Source organism: Hylobates moloch, unplaced genomic scaffold, assembly GCF_009828535.3.
Source record: "Hylobates moloch isolate HMO894 unplaced genomic scaffold, HMol_V3 SCAFFOLD_11, whole genome shotgun sequence".
Classification (NCBI taxonomy): domain Eukaryota; kingdom Metazoa; phylum Chordata; class Mammalia; order Primates; family Hylobatidae; genus Hylobates; species Hylobates moloch.
The window spans coordinates 75,906,669-75,932,700 of NW_026652286.1; the positions used below are offsets into that span (position 1 = coordinate 75,906,669).

The 26,032-nt window shown below is 36.1% G+C and overlaps 1 protein-coding gene across 4 annotated transcripts in view; it reads left to right on the forward strand.

Annotated features, from left to right (window-relative positions):
• DYNC2H1 (dynein cytoplasmic 2 heavy chain 1) overlaps positions 1-26,032 on the forward strand; it is a 388,044-nt gene that overhangs the window by 164,007 nt on the left and 198,005 nt on the right. For all 4 annotated transcript variants that reach the window (XM_032167257.2, XM_032167258.2, XM_058446233.1 and 1 more), the window contains 4 exons: positions 834-923; positions 21,557-21,622; positions 23,395-23,445; positions 24,223-24,300. In XM_032167257.2, coding sequence (XP_032023148.1) covers positions 834-923; positions 21,557-21,622; positions 23,395-23,445; positions 24,223-24,300 — 285 coding nt within the window. The remainder of the gene's footprint in view (positions 1-833; positions 924-21,556; positions 21,623-23,394; positions 23,446-24,222; positions 24,301-26,032) is intronic.

Here is a 26,032-nt window from a genome sequence, read left to right on the forward strand (position 1 = left end):
TTCTTTATACCAGTTTCACACATTTCTCTGCTGGATGTATTTTTCTAAGCATTAAAATTGTTTTACTAGGTTTTTTTCTTGGTATTAATTTATAAATCACAAGGAAACAAGCAAATTTTGTCAATTGTTATACCAGAATTGATCTTCGTAAGACATGTATTCTCCAAATGCTCTCTGAGATGTAAAACTTACATCACACTAAGGGAAAAGGACAGGTTGACAACCTTCCCTTCCTCCATTTCTATGCCAATTTTTCTTTAATCAAAGGAAATAGACACTAATAACATGTTTTTCAATTATTATAATCTTGCAAAATGGAATTATTATACCAGATCAAAAACTAAAATTTTATGTGAGTTTTTACAGCATCATTTTCAAAGTTATTGTTCATCCTTATTCATCCTGTAGCACATGATTTAAGATCATTGAGGTTCCCATATTGAGAATGAGAAAATTCTTTATAAGGTATTCTTGTCATATTGTTTTGGGGCTGGACTGATAATTATAAATAATTAAAATGGCCTTAACCTAGATTGATGTAGATATTTTAATGCCAATAGGAGAGTGATATGATAAAATTCAACTTATATTGTATTATTGGGAATTGATTGTAATTTTCATTTGTTGAAAGCTTTAACTCTATACATTAAAGAAAGATGCGTCTTTTTTTATATTATATTAGTATACAAGTTTAATGCACTTGTTTAGTCCCTTAAATTTGATGGTTAAAGATACTTGTTTCAGAATCAGCTTTGAATCTGGAGGAACAATTTATAGGAGTACTTTTTAAATGTTTATAAATTTCCTAATGAATTTCCAATTATAATCTACAGGATTCTGAAAATACAGAACAGAGAATCCAGTCACTTATCAGCTCATTACAACATATGGTATATGAATATATATGTCGTTGTCTATTTAAGGTAAGAAGCATCATATTTTTCAAATATAAAATACTACTTGTTATGTGATTTAACATAATATTGATAGTTATAGTATAACTCTTTCCTTACTGGAAAGGTATTAAAAATGGTATTTCTGGTATTTTTCCAGAACATTTAGCTGGAATGCCTTATAGCATTCTTGGTTGTAGTGGGGAAAAAAGTGACAAGTGAAGAAGGGAGAGCAAATGCTGGGTTAGCTGACTTAGTTCTAAATATTCCAATGGTCACCGAAAGAGATAATGACAATGGATTATGTATCTCATTATATAGCTAGACTTTCTCATCCTCAGCAACTGACGTTTTGGGCTACATAATTCTTTGTTGTGTGGGATGTTCTGTGCGTTTTAGGATGTTGTAGCAGCATCTCTGCCTTCCAGCATTCCTTCCCATCAATTGTGAGAATAAAAAATGTCTGTGGACATTGTCCAATGTCTCTGGGGTTGAGGAACAAAATTATTTTTCATTTTAGCATTAGGAAGTAAACTAGTGTTTGATCCTGAGTTATGAAAGAAATTCTTAACAGAAGTCTTCGTATTACATGTGTTCCAGAAAAGAACACACATCGGACAATATTTTAGAAATTTTAGATATTAGAAAACGCAGAGGCCTTTTTGTACTTAGAATTTTTTTTTTTTGAGACATTGTCTCTCTCTGTTGCCCAGGCTGGAGTGCAGTGGTGAAGTCTTGGCTCACTGCAAGTTCCGCCTCCTGGGTTCAAGCCATTCTCCTGCTTCAGCCTTCTAAGTAGCTGGGACTACTGGCATGCACCACCATGCCTAGCTAACTTTTGTATTTTTAGTAGAGAGAGGGATTCACCATGTTGACCAGGGTGTCTCGAACTCCTGGCCTCATGTGATCTGCCCTCCTCAGCCTCCCAAAGTGCTGGGATTACAGATATGAGCCACCACCCCCAGCCAGAATTTTTTTTTTGTTTTAAATAGCAATCTTTGGGTATAGCTTAAGACATAATGTTGAAGAATAGCTTTGTAAAGGCAATTAATTGAGAGAAATAGAATTATTATGGTTCAATTATATAGGCTTCTTAGGAAATGTTGAAAAATATACAGTTAACATATTTTTAGAACAGGATAGTAATTTTTGTGATTTTGTTGAGGATCTTTATTTGAGATACAGAATAAATCTTTCAGAAGCTCTCTGGGCAGGGCATCTCTGAAAGAAAGGCAACACCCCCAGTCAGGGGCTTATAGATAAAACTCCCATCTCCCTGGGACAGAGCAGCTGGGGGAAGGGGTGGCTGTGGGTGCAGCATCAGCAGACTTAAAACGTTCCCGCCTGCTGGCTCTGAAGAGAGCATCAGATCTTCAACACAGAGCTTGAGCTCTGCTAAGGGACAGACTGCCTTCTCAAGTGGGTCCCTGACCCCTGTGCCTCCTGACTGGGAGACATCTCCCAGCAGGGTCGACAGACATCTCATACAGGAGCACTCCAGCCGGCATCTGGTGCGTGCCCCTCTAGGACGAAGCTTCCAGAGGAAAGAACAGGCAGCAATCTTTGCTGTTCTGCTGACTCTGATGGTGATAGCCAGGCAAACAGGGTCAGGAGTGGACCTCCTGCAAAGTCCAGCAGACCTGCAGCAAAGGGACCTGACTGTTAGAAGGAAAACTAACAAACAGAAAGGCATAGCATCAACATCAACAAAAAGGACATCTATACAAAAACCCCATCCGAAGGTCACCAAGCTCAAAGACCAGAGGTAGATAAATCCATGAAGATGAGGAAAAACCAACACAAAAAGGCTGAAAATTCCAAAAACCAGAATGCCTCCTTTTCTCCAAAGGATCACAACTCCTTGCCAGCAAGGGGACAAAACTGGACGGAGAATGAGTTTGACGAATTGACAGAAGTAGGCTTCAGAAGGTGGGTAATAACAGACTCCTCCAAGCTAAAGGAGCATGTTCCAACCCAATGCAAGGAAGCTGAGAACCTTGAAAAAAGTTTAGAGGAATTGCTAACTAGAATAACCAGTTTAGAGAAGTATATAAATGACCTGATGGAGCTGAAAAAAACAGCACAAGAACTTCGTGAAGCATACACAAGTATCAATAGCTGAATTGATTAAGTGGAAGAAAGTATATCAGAGATTGAAGATCAACTTAATGAAATAAAGCATGAAGACAAGATTAGAGAAAAAAGAATGAAAAGGAACAAACAAAGCCTCCAAGAATTATGGGGCTATGTGAAAAGACTAAATCTGCATTTGACTGGTGTACCTGAAAGTGATGGGGAGAATGGAACCAAGTTAGAAAACACTCTTCAGGATATTATCCAGGAGAACTTCCCCAGCCTGGCAAGACAGGTCAACATTCAAATTCAGGAAGTACAGAGAATACCACAAAGATACTCCTTGAGAAAAGCAACCCCAAGACACATAATCATCAGATTCACCAAGGTTGAAATGAAGGAAAAAATGTTAAGGGCAGCCAGAGAGAAAGGTCGAGTTACTCACAAGCCCATCAGACTAACAGTGGATCTCTCTGCAGAAACCCCACAAACCAGAAGAGAGTAGGGGCCAATATTCAACATTCTTAAAGAAAAGAATTTTCAACCCAGAATTTCATATCTAGCCAAACTAAGCTTCATAAGTGAAGGAGAAATAAAATCCTTTACAGACAAGCAAATGCTGAGAAATTTTGTCACCACCAGGCCTGCCTTACAAGAGCTCCTGAAGGAAGCACTAAATATGGAAAGGAAAAATCAGTACCAGCCACTGCAAAAACATACCAAATTGTAAAGACCATCAACACTGAAGAAACTGCATCAACTAATGGGCATCATAATGACAGGATCAAATTCACACATAACAATATTAACCTTAAATGTAAATTGAGTAAATGCTCCAATTAAAAGACATATACTGGCAAATAGGATAGAGTCAACACTCATCGGTGTGCTGTATTCAGGAGACACATTCACGTGCAAAGATACACATAGGCCCAAAATAAAGGGATGGAGGAATATTTACCATGCGAATGGAAAGCAAAAAAAAAAAAAAAAAGCAGGGGTTGCAATCGTAGTCTCTGATAAAACAGACTTTAAATGAAGAAAGATCAAAAAAGACAAGGGCATTGCATATGGTAAAGGGATCAATGCAACGAGAAGAGCTAACTATGCTAAATATGTATGCACCCAGTACAGGAGCACCCAGATTCATAAAGCAAGTTCTTAGAGACCTACATAGAGACTTAGACTCCCATACAGTAATAATGAGAGAGTTTAACACCCCACTGTCAATATTAGACAGATTAATGAGACAGAAAATTAACAAGGATATTCAGGAGTTGAACTCAGCTCTGGACCAAGCAGACCTAACTCCACCCCATCTACAGAACTCTCCACTCCATATCAACAGAATATACATTTTTCTCAGCACCACATCGCACTTATTCTAAGATTGACCACATAATTGGAAGGAAAACACTCCTCAGCAAATGGGAAAGAATGGAAATCATAACAAATAGTCTCTCACAACACAGTGCAATCAAATTAGAACTAAGGATTAAGAAAATCACTCAAAACTGCACAACTACATGGAAACTGAACAACCTGCTTCTGAATGACTAGTGGGTAAATAACAAAATTAAGGCAGAAATAAATAAGTTATTTGAAACCAATGAGAACAAAGACACAATGTACCAGAATCTCTGGAACACAGCTAAAGCAGTGTTTAGAGGGAAAGTTAGAGCACTAAATGCCCACAGGAGAAAGTAGGAAAGATCTAAAATTGACCCCCTAACATCACAATTAAAAGAACTAGAGAAGCAAGAGCAAACACATTCAAAAGCTAGCAGAAGACGAGAAACAGCTATCAGAGCAGAACTGAAGGAGATAGAGACACGAAAAACTCTTAAAAAAATCAATGAATCCAGGAGCTGGTTTTATGAAAAGATCAACAAAATAGATAGACCACTAGCAAGACTAGTGAAGAAAAGAGAGAACAATCAAATAGATGCAATAAGAAATGATAAAGGAGATATCACCACCGATCCCACAGAAATACAAACTACCGTCAGAGAATACTATAAACACCTCTACGCAAATAAACTAGAAAATCTAGAAGAAATGGATAAATTCCTGGACACATACACCCTCCCAAGACTAAACCAGGAAGAAGTTGAATCCCTGAATAGACCAATAACAAGTTCTGAAATTGAGGCAGTAATTAATAGCCTACCAACCAAAAAAAGCCCACGGTCAGATGGATTCACAGCCAAATTCTACCAGAGGTACAAAGAGGAGTTGGTACCATTCCTTCTGAAACTATTCCATGCAATAGAAAAAGAGGGACCCCTACCTAACTCGTTTTATGAGAGCAGGATCATCATGATACCAAAACCTGGCAGAGACACAACAAAAAAAGAAAATTTCAGGCCAATATCGCTGATGAACATTGATTAGAAAATCCTCAATAAAATGTTGGCAAACTGAATCCAGCAGCACATCAAAAAGCTTATCCATCACAGTCAAGTTGGCTTCATCCCTGGGATGCAAGCCTGGTTCAACATATGCAAATCAATAAATGTAATCCATGACATAAACAGGACCAATGACAAAAACCACATGATTATCTCAATAGATGCAGAAAAGGCCTCCGATAAAATTCAACACACCTTCATGCTGAAAACTCCATAAACTAGGTATTAATGGAACATATCTCAAAATAATAAGAGCTATTTATGACAAACCCACAGCCAATGTTATACTGAATATGAATCAATATCAATATCATACTGAATGGGCAAAAGCTGGAAGCATTCCCTTTGAAAACCTGCACAAGATAAGGATGCCCTCTCTCACAACTCCTATTCAACATAGTACTAGAAGTTCTGGCCAGGGCAAAGAAGTAAGAGAAAGAAATAAAGGGTATTCAAAAAGGAAGAGAGAAAGTCAAATTGTCTCTGTTTGGAGATTACATGATTGTATATTTAGAAAACCCCATCGTCTCAGCCCAAAAGCTCCTTAAGCTAATAAGCAATTTCAGCAAAGTCTCAGGATACAAAAAAAGGATGAATTAATGTCCTTTGCAGGGACATGGATGAAGCTGGAAACCATCATTCACAGCAAACTAACACAGGAACAGAAAACCAAGCACCACATGTTCTCACACGTAGGTAGGAGTTGAACAATGAGAACACATGGACACAGAGAGGGGAACATCATACACTAGAGCCTGTTGGGGTGTGGGGTGAAAAGTGAGTGAGAACATTAGGACAAATACCTAATGCAGGTAGGGCTTAAAACATAGATGATGGTTGATCGGTGTAGCAAACCACCATGGCACATGTATACCTATGTAATAAACCTGCACGTTCAGCACAAGTATCCCAGAATTTAAAGTAAAATTTTAAAAACTAGAAAAGGAAGATAGTCTTCAAGCTCTCAGATTCTTTCCTCCACTTCATCTATTCTGCCCTTAATAATTCAGGTTGCCTTAAAAAAATCTTGTAGTAAGTTTTTCAGCTGTGTCAGATCAGTTACATTCTTCTCTACACCGACTAGATTGTCTGTCAGTCCCCGCATTGTTTTATCATGAGTTTTAGCTTTCTTGGATTGCCTTTCAATGTATTCCTGTAGCTCAATGATGTTTATTTTGAATTCTATTATCTTCTTTATCCATATTATGAATTCTATTTCTGTCATTTCAGCCATCTCAGTGTGGTTGCTTGCTGGAAAGGTGATGCAGTTGTTTGGAGGAAAGAAGGCACTCTGGCCTTTTGAGCTTTCAGGTTTCTTGGGCTGGTTCTTTCTCATCTTTTTGGTCCTACCTATCTTCAGTCTTTGAGGTTGCTCACCTTTCGATGGTTTTTTTGTTTTTCCTTTTATTCTATTTAATGACATTGAATGTTTGATTGAGGTTTAAGGTGGATTTAGTTAACTGCTTTTGTTTCTGGAAGATTTTAGTGGGCCAGCGCTCATCTCCCATTTCCTGGACTGTGTGCCCTAACTCTGGGGGACTCGTATTGGGCCCCAACTTTGATCTCTGGCTCCTTGGGTTTAGGAATCCACTGTGGTTGGGAATCCACACGTAGGGCAGTAGGGGTAGGTGGGGCAAGGTGCTCTGTGACCTCTGGTCACTACACTGGGATAGGTGGTGTTACCTAAAGTGTTTCATAGTGTGGTTACAGTGGGATTCATCCCTGTTTCCATGTGCCAGCAGCAGTGGTAGCAGCAGCGGTGTCAGGGTACTAAATGGTCCCAGAGTGCCTACCTTTCTGCTTGCATTAACCAAGGTGGGGGAGGCAGCACAGCTGCGGGGAGGGCATGTGGAGCCCCTGCTGATGACTGTGTGCATGATCACACTGCAGGTGGTGTTGGCTCAAGGGCAGGGCCCCTGTGGGTGCAGGTGGGTGCCTTCTCTGTGCCCCTGCAAGCAGGAGTGGTCACTCAGGTCTGGGAAGAATCCTCTCTTCTCTGCACTTAGTTCCATTCCAGTGGCAGTCTTAGCACAAAAGTCAGCCACTGGCGGGGGTGGGGCCAGCTGGTTCTCTGCCTGCGAAGGCTCTTTTTGCAATCGTGGTGGGTGGTGGGAGGTTGGATAGACTGCACTTTCACATGCTGGTATGGCAAGGAAAGCAAAAGCTGGCCATGCATACATGCACCGCAAAGATGTGTGGAGTTGCTGTGGATCGTGGTGAAGCTGGAGTGTGGGGAGGGAGTGCATGGGCTGGTGCATAGCTGTGGAGACAGCTCTGCTGGAGCTCTCTGCCAGTCAGGCACAGTCTGCCAATGCAGGTCCCCTAGGCACCTGAGGCTGCCCTGCAAGCAGGCGTGGCCAGATTGGGGCTTCCGAGGATGCCAGCAGACCAAGGGGTGCTCAGGTTAAAACAGCTAGTCTAATGGGCAAGACTGCCCTGTAGAGTTCAGGACAAACAGTTCCCTTAGAGCTAAAGTCTCCAGTGGGAGCAAGTTGAGCCGGGAATGGCCGTCCCTGGGCAGCTCTGCTGCACATACTCCGGTACCGAACCCCCTGGGCTCCACATCAGCTGGCTTGCTGCCCCTACCATTTCTCTAAGCCCCTCTCCCTGCCAACTCAAGTGTCTATGGTGGTCGAGGGGTCTTTTCCTGCCTGGGTTCCAGAGGCCTGTGGTGAGAAAAGGTTGCATCTTGCCAGTTCAACTCACTTAGTCCCCGGAGCCACTGAGGGCCAGGAACAAGTCCAGGTGTGCAGTAGCTCTGGGTAGGGTTCCCAGCTTTCTCCTCCTTCCACCCAGCTTCTGTGTCTTCCCTATATCACTCTTGGTGCTTTCCCTCTGAAGATCTGTTAGGGCCCGCCAGTCTTCTTGGCCCCTCAGTGGGAGCTGTTCCACCTGGTTGCATCTAGTAAGTCATTTTGCCTTCTACGCTGTATATTTTCCTTTTAAAGATTTTGCACTTGACTATAATCCAAACCTCATTTTTTAAGCCTCAATTTTACCTTGTGTAAAATGGGAAATTATAAGCAAATTATCTCAAAGCCATTTTGTTACTAAAATGTTATGATCCTAATTATGAAGATAACCTTCATAGTGAAAGTTTCATTAGTTATAGATATCCTATTTTGTCTAACGTTGTATAATGTATTATCTCATGCAATACTTAAAACTTTTTCATTATACAATCAAAACTTTAAAATATTTTTAGAGTTTCAAGCTTAATGGAACTATATAGAAAGGAAACCTTAAAGATCCATTTAACTATTTCCATCCCTTATTCCTTCATCAGAGTAAACCAGTTCAAGGTTTGATTTGTTCCTTGTCATCCATTTCCTATCTCTTTATATTCATAAGTACAAATATATAGATATAATTTTTAGATTTTTCTTGCTATATATTTTGTTCCATAGTTTCTCTCTTTTTTTTGTAGTAAGGCCTGAAGATCTTTCCATAAGTATAAACATGTTAACTTCATTATTTTTAGTGACTGTGTGGTATTTTATAATATGACCATATACTACTTTATCTACTACTCTCAGTGAATATTAGATTATTTATACATTTTTTGTTCTTGTACATGACTATAGTGAATATCCTATATGGTACACTTATTTTTATGTATAGTATAAGTATTTCTATTCAGTAAATTTCTGTAAGTATAATTGCTGGCCCAAGGATTGCTTTATAAATCTTATTGAATATTAGCAGATTCCTTTCTGAAAAGCTTTTTACCAGTTAATATCTCTACCCACATAATAATAAAGGTGTATCTTTATCTCCTTTGTTGTACCTTATCAACCTGGGATGTTATCAGTCCTTTAAATTTTTACCAAGCTATGGTTTATAAATGTTATCTTATTGTTTTGTATCCTCTTTACTGTTTTTAAAGTTGTTTATTTCTACCTTCCTCCCTTATCTTGCCATATTCATCTGTTTTCTTGATATTTTAAATACGCTTTTGCTTTGTATAGAACAAGTCTATTTTGCTGTAATTATTATCTTCTATTTTTTAATCATTGGATTTACTTAATTTATATTTCTAGGTTGTTAGATTTGTATGAGTAGTTTTTTTAATGTAGCTTTAATCTGGTTTATTTTCTAGGCAATACATTAAGCCTACGAAGTTTCATTATTGGTCAGTCTTGTAATAATGTGTTTAATGGTTTTTAAATTTTTATTTCTAAGACCTAAGTGTAACACTGAAATGGGCTGTGATTTATGAAAATGTTATGGAGCTACAGTTATTTTAAGCTGCCCCAAATCTTTTTTGAAAGTGGATATGTTATAAATAAATATTATTCTTAAAAATTGTTTATGGCAAAAGAGAATATAAACTTCCTTCTTGTTCATTTCAAATATTAGTAGCTTTTCTTATTAGGAGTTAGTTGCTTGTTTCTAAGTTATGTGTCTTACCTCAGTTTATATATTCTCATTTTATTGTTAGTAATACAGTATATTCACTGATGAAATTTGAACCCCTGTGTCATACTTTATAATGTAATTTGGGAAGGATAAAATGATTTAATACATTAGTGAACTATAGTGACTGAAGTGAGATTATTTCTTTGAAGTTACTTTAACTTTTAAAAATGCATATATTAGGCAAAAGGCAGCATTTTGTTCACTAGGAGAGACGTTGAGAGGCTTAAGCTTATTAATATTTTAGTTAGTACTCAATTGGGATTTTTCATTGCTTACTTTGAATAATACTTTTCTATTGTGAACATGTGAAAATCATTTTTAAAAAGCTATTTTAAGACATGTTTTAATTGATGATGGAATATCTGTTTTGGAAAATTCGTATTTCTGTTTGAGTAATATTAAATTCAACATTCCATAGAGTTTCAGTGATTAATAAAAATTCAGAAAGCACATTAATCATAAAGCAATGAGATACATTTCTCAAATTTATCACTATAACCTTACTTAGGATGGAACCAATTTTATATTTAATGAAAGCTTTTAGGGTTTTTAGCAGTCAGCATAACATTAAACTACCTGCTAGGTTTCTCTCATGCTGAATTTGCTGTTGTGTTGGTGACGGCAGTCTGGCAACAGTAGACTCTTGAAATAGAGAGAGACTAGGATTATTAATATTCACATCACATTGAACTGAAAGCAAGTTGACCTGGAACAGAAACATGATTGACTTATTTTGTAGCAGGAAATTTAGACTGTTAATAAACTAAAACAGATAAAGAAAGCTGTCTAGCCCTTTCAGTTTATATTATTAGCTATTCCATTGTTTTTTCTTCAAGAGATCAAAAGTTTTTATTTCAGTTACCTATTTCAACAATTATAGGATAAATTATATATTTTGTTTCCTAAAACTTATGATTATAATAAAACAATTTTTGTATCTAAGTACCTTCATGTATTGTTTCTTCATTTCACTTTATAATTTAGAATAGGTACAAAATAATGGAAGTTGTTGGAGTATTCATTTTCAACTATATAAGGGTGAGTATACAGAAAATGGTTGGAGCTGGGTGCGGTGGCTCACACCTGTAATCTCAGCACTTTGGGAGTCAAGGCAGGCGGATCACCTGAGGTCAGGATTCGAGATCAGTCTGACCAACATGGTGAAACCCCGTCTCTACTGAAAATACAAAAATTAGCTGGGCATGGTGGGGTGTGACTGTAATCCCACCTACTCTGGAGACTGAGGCACGAGAATTGCTTGAACCCAGGAGGCGGAGGTTGCAGTGAGCTGAGATCGCGCCACTGCATTCCAGCTTGGGTGACAGAGCAAGATTCCATCTTAAAAAAAAAAATAATAATAATAATAAAAGAAAGAAAATGGTTGGAAGGAAGGATTGGGAGCATGTGCAGTAGTCATCTCTTATCTATGGGGGATACATTCCAAGACACCCCGCATGGGTGCCCAAGACTGTAGATAGTACCAAACCCTATAGGAAAAAACATAATATATGTAGGCTTTGGTATTATTCTATACATATCTATATCTACAGATATATATCTGTGATAAAGTTTAATTTATAAATTAGGCACAGTAAGAGATTAACAATAATAACTAATAGTAAAATAGAACAATTGTAACAATAGCAAAATAGAACAATTGTAACAATTGTAAAATAGAACAATTGTAACAATATATAGTAATGAAAATTATATGATGTGGTACCTCTCTCTCTCTCTCTCTCTCTCTCGAACTATCTTATTGTACTGTACTCACCCTTCTTGTGATCTGTTGATCTGATAACTGAGGTGTCTACTAAGTGATTAACGGACAGGCAGCATATGTGGCATGGATCTACTGGACAAAGGGACAATTGATGACCCAGACAGGATGGAGCCAGACAGTACATGATCTCATCATGTTACTCAGAATGGCTTGCAATTTAATATCTATGAATTCTTTGTTTTTCGGGTTTTCCATTTAATATTTTGAGACCACTGTTGACTGTAGGTAACTGAATCCACAGGAAGTAGAATACTATATTCTTACTGTTTCCCTTACTTCTTGGAATTAATATCTTAGATTTGAAATGGCATAGAAAAATGGTGGAATATGAGGAGAAGTTGTTTTCATGCAAACTTCTTGAAAGTTAATGTCTATGCCGCTCACCTTGCCTCCATTTCCATATGAATTTGTTTGTTGATGGAGTAAAATTCAGATATATATTATGTTTTAAAGTGTAATATTACTAACCTCACATGATTGTATTTAGTGTGCAAATAGTTTAATTTGGATTCTGCTATTTTTTCTACTAAGATTAGTTTTTCTTATATGAAAAAGTGGAAGTTCTGTGGTTGGATGTTTAGAAATTTTGTAACTTGTGGCTATTAAAGTGAATCTTAATAAGTGAGATAATTTTCTTCTGCTTAAATAACTTTGAAACTCCTAGAATTGTATCTAATCCTTTGAGTTTTCTGAAAATACAGTTGAATGTGCATAAAATTATTCATGAAAATGAGTGATTTAGTTTCAAGCAATATGTAAGTGCCCAAGTTCAATGTTATATAAACTGCTTTGAGCTTAAAGCATGACTTCTCTTCACAAGGTAACATTTCTTTTATACTTTTCATTGAATATATTTGAAAGCAATAAATATAGTAGAGTAGAAGTAAAAGGAATGAATTACTTAGATTTTTTACCGCTTCCTTAGTCTCTTTGAGGATCATGGGGTTTATGGAATGTTTGGAAGTAAATTTGATATGACTATTATATAGTATGTCAGTTTACTGTATATCAGATAGTTATTTTACTGATCACCTTTTGTTAAGTGCCTTACATATACTGCCATTTAATGCTTACAACAATTCTGTTATGCAGAGGAAGAAACTAAGATTTACAGCTAATAATCTTTAACATAGATCTAGAGGATAAAAGAAGACATTTATGCAGCCAACAGGCACATGAAAAAATGCTCAGCGTCACTGGCCATCAGAGAAATGCAAACCAAAACCACAATGAGATACCATCTCACACCAGTTAGAATGGCCATCATTAAAAAGTCAGGAAACAACAGGTGCTGGAGAGGATGTGGAGAAATAGGAACACTTTTACACTGTTGGTGGGACTGTAAACTGATTCAACCATTGTGGAAGACAGTGTGGCAATTCCTCAAGGATCTAGAACTAGAAATACCATTTGACCCAGCCATCCCGTTACTGGGTATATACCGAAAGAATTATAAATCACGCTGCTATAAAGACGCATGCACACATATGTTTATTGCGGCACTATTCACAATAGCAAAGACTTGGAACCAACCCAAATGTCCATCAATGATAGACTGGATTAAGAAAATGTGGCACATATACACCATGGAATACTATACAGCCATAAAAAATGATGAGTTCATGTCCTTTGTAGGGATATGGATGAAGCTGGAAACCATCATTCTGAGCAAACAATTGCAGGGACAAAAAACCAAGCACTGCATGTTCTCACTCGTAGGTGGGAACTGAACAATGAGAACACTTGGACACAGGAAGGGGAACATCACACACCAGGGCCTGTCGTGGGGTGGAGGGAGGGGGGAGGGACAGCATTAGGAGATACACCTAATGCTAAATGATGAGTTAATGGGTGCAGCACACCAACATGGCACATGGATACATATGTAGCAAACCTGCACGTTGTGCACATGTACCCTAGAACATAAAGTATAATAAAATAAATAAATAAATAAATAAATAAATAAATAAATAAATAAATAAAAAAGAAATTCTAGTGCATCCTGCTTGATGCTGGATTTCTTGCTGATAAGATGCAGCTGAAACAAACCACTATGCCTTCAAATGTGGACTTGATCTCAACTATAAGATTCACTTTAAGATGTCCTAATGTCATATTAATCCTGACGTAGTAGTTTCACTCTGATTATTTACTAGAGTTTATGGGATTTAATGGTATGGGAGGTATGGTTGACTTAAACCATCTAATGGCCTAGTGTCATTTATTAATTTTTCTTCATTAGCTAGTTATTCATTTAAAGAGCTATGCACTTGAGATTTTGCTTGTTATATATCCCCTTGATATTAAAATATTTTTAACAAAACTCAAGTATATTGAAATAAATTGTCGTTGAATTAAAGTGACCAAATTTCTTGATCTGATAAAGCAAAAATAGAGGAAGGGTTTTAAAGATACCAAAATATTTGCTCAATTTTGGATTTTGACAGTTTTTAAAAAAAAAACTATTCAGAAAGCCTTAATTTATTCATTTTTTTCTCCCTTCCCTTCCCTTCCCTCCCCTCCCCTTTTCTTTTCTTTTCCTTTCCTCTTCTCTTCTCTTCTCGTCTCGTCTCGTCTCTTCTCGTCTCGTCTCGTCTCGTCTCCTCTCGTCTCGTCTCGTCTCGTCTCTTCTCTCTTCTCTTCTTTTCTCTTCTTTCTTTTTTTGATAGAGTCTTGCTCTATTGCGCAGGCTGGAGTGCAGTAGTGTGATCTCAGCTCACTGCAACCTCTGACTCCTGAGCTCAAGCCATCCTCCCACCTCAGCCTCCCAAATACTGGGACTACAGGCACACACCACCATGGGCGGCTACTTTTTGTACTTTTTGTAGAGATGGGATTTCACCATTTTTCCCAGGCTGGTCTTGAACTCGTGAGCTCAAGTCATCTGCCCGCCTCTACCTCCCAGGATGTTGGGATTACAGGTGTAAGCCGTGGCACCCAGCCCCTTAATTTATTTATTCTTAATTTTAATTCAGTTTAACTGGAAATAATGCAACCATGCACTTGTGCTCATGTTCTTTTTCTCTTTTTCTGTAAATTGTGTTTTTAGTTTTATTCTTGAATCATTATTGTTCTGCTTTATAATGTTACTGTTAAATACTTATGGCTGAAGGGATTTATTGGTATAGGTAGGCAACCAGATATAGGGCCAAAAGAGCTTTCTTTCCCATTTCCAGCTTAGAAAATTAAGGAAGAAGATCCTGGTTGGCCTATCTGAGGTCACGTGGCAAGCCTTGTGTCAATGTCTATGGAGTGCTACAATGTGACTGAGCAACACCGTAATTATATGCTCATTCTTAAGGTCAAGATATCTTCTGTAACCAGATAATGGGAGAAGGGTAACCACCATTACCCACTCATTGTCCACATATTATGTGCCTATTTTTTGACAACGTTTTGGAGTTTTGGGCTCAGTAATAATTAGCAATTAGTTTACTGACTCCAGTGGATAATCTGAGGATCATGGACTGACAGGGGCTTTACTTCTGTTCCTTGAACCTAGAGACTACAATGTTCTTCCTCAGTAAAAGTGAAGAAATGGCTAAAATAAATGTAGTAGTACTGTGTGTACATTTGTGTGTGTGTGTGTGTGTGTATATATATATGCACATATATATGTATCTGTGTGTGTCACAGATATATATGTCATAAAGAATTAACTAGGCCAGGCATGGTGACTCATACATGTAATCCCAGCACTTTGCATGTTCAAGGCGGAAGGATCACTTGAGTCCAGGAGTTTGAGGCTGTAGTGAGCTATGATCACACTACTGCACTCCAGCCTGGGCAACAGAGTGAGACCGTGTCTGTAAAAACAAACATCAAGACAAATGAAAAGAATCTGCTATATCATTAAATTATAAGTGTTGAACTATATCATTAAATGATAAAGGTTTTGAATTAATACATTTATTGTCTTATTTATCTTTATTGATAATTATATATTTCTTTACCTTAAACTATATGTTATTATAATCATTTTAAAGATTCATTAATTTATAAAATATTCATCTTAGTAGCTTCTCCAGCTCATCACTATTTAAATACAAATCTGAATTTTAACCTAATACCTAAGAATACTACGCTACACATCTCCGCAAAAGACAGGCCTTGCTTTTTATAGTATTTTAATTCTCATGGTAGTTGTTTCATATACATATTAGTTGGTTGTAACTGTTTTTGGGGGTTTTTCAGCCACACTTGAACAATGGCCAATTGCTTAGATCTGTTATGTTTTGAGGGTTTTAAAATTTATTTATGTAGGCTTGGCGTGGTGGCTCATGCCTGTAATCCCAGCACTTTGGGAGGCTGAGGCAGGCGGATGACCTGAGGTCAGGAGTTGGAGACCAACCTGGCCAACATGGCGAAACCCTGTCTCTACTAAAAATACAAAAATTAGCCAGGTGTGGTGGCGGGCACCTATAATCCCAACTACTCGGAAGGCTGAGGCAGGAGAATCACTTGAACCTGGGAGGTGGAGGTTGCAGTGAGCTGAGATTGCGCCACTGCACTCCAGCCTGGGCGACAGTGAGAGACTCCGTCTCAAAAGTAAATAAATAAATAAATAAATAAAATAAAATTTATCTATGTAATATTCATTGGCTATGTTATAGTTGTGAATGCATTTTTTTAAAGTATGGTTTATTTTTTAGAGCAGTTTTCGGTTCATGGCAAAATTAAGCAGCAAGTGTAGAGATTTCCCATACATTCCATGCCTCCACATACTATACAGCCTCCTTCACTATCAAAATCCTGCACCAGAATGGTACACTTGTTAAAACTGTTCAACCTACATTGACACATCCTAATCACCTGAAGTTCATAGTTTACATTAAAGTTCACTCTTGGTATTGTACCTTATATGGATTTTGAGAAATTTAAATGACATGTCTTCACCGTTCTAGTATCTTACAGAGTAGTTTCACTGCTCTTAAAATGTTCTCTGCCTTATCATTCCTGCTCACTTAACCCCTGGCAAACACTGATCCTTTTACTGCCTATAGTTTTGCCTGTTCCAAATTATATTCTAATTATATTTGTCATATAATTGGAATCATACAGTATGTCAGTATGTAGCCTTTGTAGATTGTCTTCTTTCACTTACTACTGTGCGTTTAAGGTTCTTTCATGTTTTTTTCATGGCATAATATCTCATTTCTTTTTAATGTTGATTAAAATTACATTATCTGGAGGACCACAGTTTATCCATTCGGCACCTACTGAAGGAAATCTTGATTGCTTCCAAGTTTTGACAATTATGAATAAAGCAGCTGTAAACATCCATATGCAGGTTTTTGTGTAGACATAACATTTCAACACATTTAGGTAAATACCAAGGAAGGCAATTGCTGGATCATATGGTAAGAATATGTTTTGTTTTGTAAGAAACCGCTAACCTGCCGTCCAAAGTGGCTGTACCCTTTTGCATTCCTGCCAGCAATTAATGAGGGTTTCTGTTGCTCAGCATCCTTACCATTATTTGGTGCTGTCAGTGTTTTGGATTTTGGCCTTTCTCATAGGTGTATAGTAGTGACTTATTTTAATTTGCCTTTTTCTGATGACATATGATGTGGAATTTTTTTTTACATGGTCACATGTTTGTTTTTGTTAATTCACTGAACAGATAGTTATTGAGTACTACACACACACACGCACACATACACACACACGCACATCCCCAATATATATACTTTTATAAAATAAATTTTACGTATGTAGGTGTGATTTTCTTGTAGGCAAGGAAATAACTTGCTTGTAGTATTTACAGGAAGGTCTTTTCGTTGTATGTATGTCTTGTATAAATTGTGACTTAATCTCACATTTATCCCAATCTGTAGGTTTATAATTACATATACATATAATACTAGATGTAAAGTATTACAATATGGGAAAAGCTATATAAATTATCTGTTAAAACTTGGTAGGAAGGTTTGTGCTTAATAGATGGCTTCTTTTTGTTAATAAACATTTACTGGGTTTTTTTAAAAACGCAAATGATACAAGCTTATTTTTAGAAAATTTGCAAAATACACCTAAGAAAGAAAACAGAAAGGAACTACAATCTTAAAATTAAATCACTGATTAAAATTTTGCTATTTCAATATGTTTTTGCAGATGTTTATCCATATACGTATGTTTTTATAAACATCTTCCTCCTTCTACAAAATGGACTATGCTATATATATTTTGTTTTGATTATTATTTATGATAGACTATTGGACATTGTTATTTAAGTTTTCCCTCTGTTATAAACAATCTTTCAATGACTATCCTTATTTCTTATTAGGAGCATATACGTGATCCCTTTGCTTAAGTTTCTAGAAGTGAAATTTCTTAACTTAAGAACATGTAGAATGTTAAGGAACACATAAAATGCCCTCCAAAAAAGGCAGCATCAATTTCATTCTCAACAGCAATCTATTCGAGTTTTAAATCTCTGAACCTTATTTATACCACGTATTTTATAAGGTACTTGGCCTTAAGATTCTTATTTTAACATGTGCCACTTAATTTTTTAAGTTATAAGTTATTCATGCTCTTTGTAATAGCCAAATAATGTATACATATAAATAAAGAAAAAAAGTCTCCTTTTCAGTCTCTCACCAACTTGTTACCCCCTTTTAGACCTTATATAACAGGTGTTAAAAATTTAGTTTTAGTCTTCAGAAATGTATTTGTGCTCATATAGTTATACAAAGTGTGTGTTCAAATTTTAACATGTATGGCTTTTTGTATTCCATTTTTTAAAAATTTAGTTCCAATTTTATTTTAATGTGGGTAATTTCCATAGGTTTTTCTTTCATTTTACTTATATTTTACAAATTTTTCTTCAGCTGGGTCTAATTTAAACAGTTATAAAATTCTCTCCCCCTCCTTCATCCGCCTTTTTCGGAAGGGCTGTATACTTCTGGGATGTTTAGTCCCTTCTTACATTCTTGAGTATTTAATAATACTTGTATTAGAGTTTCTTTCAGATTGTTCTATTATCTGAAATTCTTAACATTTTAGTCTTGTTTTCTGATGTGTCTAATGACCCTTGCTTATGGTGGATTGTTTTCCCTTGCTGATAATTTTGGGCCGTGAACTCATCTTCAGTGATACTTTATCTTTTGGAGTTCTTTGAGATCAGGTTTACGGGAGTAGTTCTCTAAAGCAAGCTTGCCTCAACTCTTACCAGGTAACCTAGTGACATCACGATTAGTTCTGTTGTTTAGAGACTCCCTGTCAGTCCGTTGTTAAAATTTATGCCTTAAGTCTGTGCTCGGCACAAGTATGATGTTTAATTTTTTCAGAGGACGCTTTTCTTTTCCCCAGATTCCAGGTATATTTGTTGCTTCTTGTGAGCGTGGGCACTTTTTTCTGGTTCATATTTTTACTGATAATATAATTCTTTAAGGGCCCAAGTTTTAGAAAGAAAGAAATCTCATTGTTAATATTTCTCCTTATGTTGGCTCTGGTAGGCTGTGCCCTAGGCTACCATGACTGTTTTCCTCTAAGGCAGCCATAGCTGGTTTTAATGCCACTCTGGTTTTCAATTCCCTCTTTTTTTCTGATGCTTGAGGACCTTTTATCCAAGATTTTAGGTATTTGTAGCTGGAAAGTTTTAAAAATTAGTCTTTCATATTCCATTTTGCTAGAACTGAGACACCAATTGCTGATTGTCTATCTCAATTTCCTGCAAGTTGGTAATTGTGTTCCATAGACAAAAAGATTAATAATGATTAAATAAAATGTAGGATCTATTTTATTCATTATTAGTACTAATAAAATGATAATAACTAATGTTTATTGGGCTTTTAGAGTGTGCTAGGTACCATGCTAAGTGCTTCAGATACATTATCTAATCTAATTATTAAAATAATGCAGTGAGGTAGACAGTATTTAATATTATTGTCCCCCTGTTACAGAGAAGGAAACTGAGGTCAAGAGAGATGATGTAATTTGTTTCTGGCTAAGGTCACCTGGCTAGTAAAATAGGAGGGATGGAATTTGTATCCAGTTTCTTGATTCTGGACCTGTGTGGGTTCTTTTTTTCTTTTTTTTGGCACGGAGTTTCACTCTTGTTACCAAGGCTGGAGTGTGCAATGGTGAGATCTTGGCTTACTGCAACCTCCGCCTCCAGAGTTGAAGTGATTCTCCTGCCTTGGCCTCCCGAGTAGTTGGAACTATAGGCGCATGCCATCACATCCAGCTAATTTTTGTGTTTTTAGTAGAGACAGATTTTCACCATGTTGGCCAGGCTGGTCTCGAACTCCTGACCTCAGGTGATCTGCCTGTCTTGGCTTCCCAAATTGCTGGGATTACAGGCATGAGCCACCATGCCCGGCCCTGTGTGGGTTCTTAATGCCCATGTAATGAGACTCGCTCATGCAACTCCCCGGTTCATCCATTCTCCGCTTGACCGTCACGGCTCACAGGCCCCCCCACCCGGTTCATTCGGGGTTTCACCGTGGTCTCGATCTCCCGACCTCGTGATCCGCCCGCCTCGGCCTCCCAAAGTGCTGGGATTACAAGCGTGAGCCACCGCGCCCGGCCTATTCTTATAAGAAATACTTGTTATCCACCTGCCTATTTTAGGCAATAGGGTTGCAGTGGAGAACAAGGCCTACCCAGTCTCATGGAGAGTAGAGTTAGTATACTATGTGGATTGAAAACATTCTTCCCATAAATGGAAACAAGTTGGTTTATTTCCACAACATTTAAAAGATTAAAACATCAAACCTTATTTTGCATAGGTACCTTGTATTTAAGAGTGGTGTTTTTGATACATCATGTTACAATTATATCTTATCCATTTTCATACTGTATGTCTGACACAGTATTGTTTTACCAGAAAGATGTTTTATTATATTTTAATAAAGACATAATTTTATTTACTCAATTTTGTATGCCCCATATAAACTTCTGGCTCTTATTTAATATGTTCTTAAAAATTGGACCAATTCTTACTTATGGAAAAATAATTAGTTTTCAATTCTTTGTAAATATATTATTTAATTTCAAAGAGTTGAAGTCAAAGAGTATGATCCTCCTAAGACTACCGGCAGCACCTGGTAGAATGTATGCGGCGTATTATTGAATTCACTTCCTACATTCTTCGACTTTGTTTCTTCCTTCTTTCTATTTTGTCTTTTAGATTGCTCCTGAAAGTCTGAATCTTAATTTCTACCTTATTTTTCTATCTTCCCCTCTTTTTTTCCCTCATCCTTTACTGAGAAATTTTTGAGCATAATCTGTGTTCTAGTTTTCTGATAAAGTAGACATGACCTTCTCCTTTGATAACTCTCATTCTATGTGATTTGGTGTCTTTTTGATACCTATTTATTGACAGCCTGTTTTTGGTTCTGTTTTTGTTTTACCTGTGAAATATTGGGTTATCTGATAGTTTTTTCTGTGTTATCTAACCTCAATTAGTTACTCATGTTTTAACTTTCTAAGTGATAACACATTGAAGGAGTTATTTGTTGTTTGGGCTTATTTGGTATAACTTTTCTTCTTGTGTGGAAAATGAAGAGTTCACTACAGTTTCCTGTTTGATTTAGGAAATTAATCTATCTAGTAAGGAGAAAATAGTTGTCATAATTGCATGTAGTCACCCATATGTTTAAACCTACACAGTGACAAACTGAAGATTGCTAATGCATGGAGTGGATTTGGTGGATAATGACTAATCAAATTTCACAATTGTATTAATGTTTCACCTGGCTAAGTTAGTTTTGTTTTGTTTTTTAATGACATGGGCCCACTGCATAATTGTTAGTGCTTTCTCTAAAAATTGGATCACTTACTCTGACCCCACCCCTGACTTGAAGTGTTTCTAAGATGTAGAAAGCAATCTGAATAGTAATTTCTTACATTGATAAAAGTAGGTCATATGAAGACAGAATAGAGATTTTTGTGTGCCAAATTTTAACGACTATGCTTTTGCAAAGACACAAATTTTTAAAAGGGAAGATAATATCTGTTATTCTTTGCAGGCTGATCAGTTGATGTTCGCTTTGCATTTTGTTCGAGGCATGCATCCTGAACTTTTTCAAGAAAATGTAAGTCAAATTAAAGGAGAGAAATTTTACAGTAACATAGAAATTTGTTAGTGGGTGGATTTATGTTTAGATTAGAAGTTACTTTAGGCTAGAAATTAGATTTCAACCTATTAATCTTTTACTAAGTTAGAAATGTAGTATAAAATGGTGATTTCTAGTTCGACTTCCCTGTGGATAAGCCTAACATTCCAGAGTGATGGTAAGTCAGGGAAAGAAATCTACCAAGCTACCTACATTTTTCTGAACCCAAAATCACTTACTTAGGGCAACAGAAGAGTCAGCCTTCTTATTTTCCTGGCCTAGGTAGTAGAGCTCATAAATAGAAAAAGTGAGACAATATTGGTACAAAACTACATTATTTATTGCTTCCACTGAACTGTCAAGAGGCAGCAGGTGAGGCAGGAGGATGGGCAGTTCTCAGAAGTTTTCCTGAACCTACAGGTTTGTGTTAATCTTTTTATGCATAATCTGTCTTCCTTGTTTATGATCTCATTTCTAGTCTGCCATGTAACCCCTTCTCAAACTTTAAAAGGACCTTCCTTGAGCTGGAGCTAATGAGACCATTTCTTGTCTGCTTACAATTTAAAAAAAGTTATTTGCAAGTAATTTTTCTCATTATGATGCTGTTATCATAAAGTGAGAGTCCAGTAGCCAGGGTGCCAAGGGATGGTATATGGACAGTGCAACTTCGACTTACTTTACTCTACTTGGTCAAATTTTAACTATTTTCTGGTTCCCTTCATTTGAATATTATAGTTAAAATAATGCAGACCATTCACAGTTCTCCGTATGTTCTCCCTTTGTTTTTCTCTGACTCCACATGCACTGGCTAACTTGTATAGTTTCTGCTGAATTTATTAATTTGGTCTCGTTTATTCCAGCTGTTAACTTTGATGTCTTTTCCTCCTCTTATCTAATGTCTTTCACTATGATCAGTATGTTCCATGAAATATATATATTCCTTATTTTTCTCTCCTAAAGTATAAACAAATTGTCATTGGGAAAGGAGAACATTTTTCTCTGACTCACATAACGTACTAGTAATCCTTCATATTTTACTTATTTGTGGCTTCATAATTCTAATAGGAAGAGTGTGTGGCCAGGGTGAGCGAAGGCAGAAAATATGTTGCTTTGGCAGTTTTTCCACATTGCTCTCAAATTTTCATATATTTTGCTTATTTATTGGCCTGTGTGTGACAATAGTATGGTAGTACCTATTATTGTCTAACTTGGGGATGCCATGGGGAAGGCATAGATTTTCTTGGCACTAGATTCTGCAACACTTGATTAATCTTAATTCTATGCCAAAAAAAAAAAAAGGATTAATGGCATCTCCTCCCAATCAGTGAGAAAAAAATGGGTTAATGGAATTACTTTTCTCAATATTTCCTACCAGATACCATTTTTAAATTTTTAGGTGTACCTTACTGCTTACTTATTAGCAACAAATAGCCTGTGGAAAAACAATTAACAGGTAGTGACAAATGTTAATTGAACATGACATTTAAATTTTTAGAAACTGAGACTCATATATATAATGGAGTTATTGTTTTGTTTTAATAAAATTATTCTTAGTAGATTTCATATTAATATTTTATGTTGTCACATTAATTCATTCTTGATAATGTTAACATACTAGAAGAAGTGGTAAGATGGAAATGAGTATCTGCTTAGAAAACTGCATTTTAAGCCATCTTATAGGGAAAGTTAGACAATTTTGTTAACTGGTTATCATTTTTATATTTTTGTGTTCCTATATTTTTATTCAATAGGAATGGGATACATTTACAGGTGTGGTTGTTGGAGACATGTTACGGAAAACTGTAAGTTAAAATAACAAAAGCTATTTTGCTCTTGAAAATATTTCTGGCTTTTTGTTCGTGAAGTATAATTTGCTTCAGAGGTGTTCTAAATTATTGTTGAAGTTATAAGTTGATTAGAAGAATATATTCTGGCCTCTTAAGTATTTCCTATAAAATAGACTTAAGTATATTTGTTTACTTCAAAGACATATATTCTGAGAATAATATGTAATACTAATGAATTAGTGCACTTTCTTTTTCCCAGTATATGTATTTTATTCCAAGGATAATTTTATAATCTTTAAGAAAATCAAATTTTATAACTTCAAAATTTTTCTTATATAATTGGAGTTTAAAAATTACATTTTAGAACTTTTAATAATTTCATTCAAATTTAGCTTTTTTTCTAGTAATTTCCTATTTGAATACATAATGAATAATAGTCTTCCAGCAGTACACCCAAAATATAACACGGAACCTAGAGCATGTCTGAAATGTAAGATATAATTTTGAAAAATGTAACTTTTATGACAGTTCCTCATGACATTTGAGTTTTTCTGAAGTTTCATGAAAGACTAAGCACAGTGAAAAAATGATTGCAACATTTTCCTACATGGTTCTCAGTCCCTTATATTACATAGAATTTTACCATGGTGACTTGTAAAATACATAAAAAAATAAAGAAATAATGCATAGAATGAATTTTTTTTCAAAATAATAAAATAGCTAATCAATTGCTGTTTTTTAAACTCTGAATTTTACCAAGTATACTAAGGAAAATAATTGCTTTTATTAAAGGACTCTCAACAAAAAATACGTGATCAGCTTCCATCTTGGATAGATCAGGAACGAAGCTGGGCCGTGGCAACCTTAAAGGTATTCCTTTTCTACTATGAGACATGTTTTAATTTCTTCTGTATTTGCATTGTTTCTGTTGATACTTCGTGCTCCTTATTCGTAATCAGTGTTAATATTTTTAATAGGATGTAAGTTTCCCCAGTAAAAAGTTACCAAAGAATTATTGTGATTAGTCCTTTAACCAGTAATTATTAAACCTTTCATTTATGAAATAGCATGCCTTCCAAATACAGTATTTACTTTCTCTCCCTTCCCACCCCAGCCACCATGGTAAGTTAGGCTATGAGAATGGTGACATGGGGGAAGAAAAAGCAGGTTAGAAGCTTAACTCTCAACAATTCTGTGTTCTTCAACTACTCAGGCTAAAATGTTGTTTTTGTGGGGAATGAAAGACAAGTCTATGCATATATGTTTCCATCCTTCCCTTCCTTCCCCTGCTTTTCTTCACAACTGTCATATCATTATAACAGCACATGATAAAAACGGTAAGAATAGCTAGCATTTACTGATGGCTTACTATGTTCAAGGCATTATACAGAATTTTAAAATGTATTATCTCACTAAATATTTTCAATAACATCATGAGGTAGCTATTGTAATTTTCCTTGTGTCACAGATGAGGAAATTAAGGCACAGAGAAATATAGTAACTTGTTTATGGTCACTTAGGAAGTAGAGCCAGGATTTAAAACTATGTTTCTTGCTGCATAGCCTGGGCTCTTCACCACTACTCTTTACTGCCTTCATTTCATGAATATTGGTTGAGTAAAAGAAATGAAAAAAAAGGGGGGCGGAATTCTGCTATATATCCTCCCATTTTTTTTTTCATTAATCATTTATTTGGTGCTTACTACCAGTTGGCATAATGCTAGTGACAGTCTTTACTTGACCAAACTTTAGTCAGGCTCTTGAACCTTCTTCTAGGCCCACCTGTGCACTTCCTTGTAAAAGCTACTTTTAACAGGAACCCTGCAAAGTTGTTTTAGTGAGAATTTCTTAATCTTCCATATCTGATTACCCTTGATATCTAATCAGATTCCTCACTCCCCACCATTCCCCTGGTGATTCTGATGACTTTGGCCTGTCTTCAGCAAGAATCCCATTAGGTTGGTTTACCCAGAAATCCCTGTACCCCTGATATTTCCTCTTAGTAATTTTCCATCCACTGACCTCACTTTGCTCGTTGGCTATAAATTTCCACTTGCCCATGCTATATTCAAAACTGAGCCCTTCTCTGTACTTAAGTCTCGTTTCCCCTATTGCTTCCTCTATTGTAATAGTCCTGAAAAAAATCTGTTTTTAATGCTTTAACTACTGACAAGCTCTGTTTTTTTGTTTATACCAGTGGAATGACAGGTGTATATTTTGTAATATTAAGACACTCTGCCATGAACAAACTTACATTGTAGAGAGCATATCAAGTAATTACCTTGTCATAATGGTTGACAGTATACAAGGTAGCCAAATACATGATGATAATATAATGTGTAGCACACCTAAATTAGCAATGATGGGGCCTTGTATACTAAATGTCAATAAACTTAACAGACCACCATCAAGTGTTACTTTAATAGGCTTAGATCATTTATTAAAAAGTAATTAAATTGAAATGTAATTAATTTTCTGCTATTTAATTTTAGTTAAGTTGCATAATGAAATTTGGGCAATATAATGGATTATTTTTATATGAATATAGATGTTTGGATAAAGTATTTTATATGCTTGTTTTATGTTCATATTATATGAAGTTC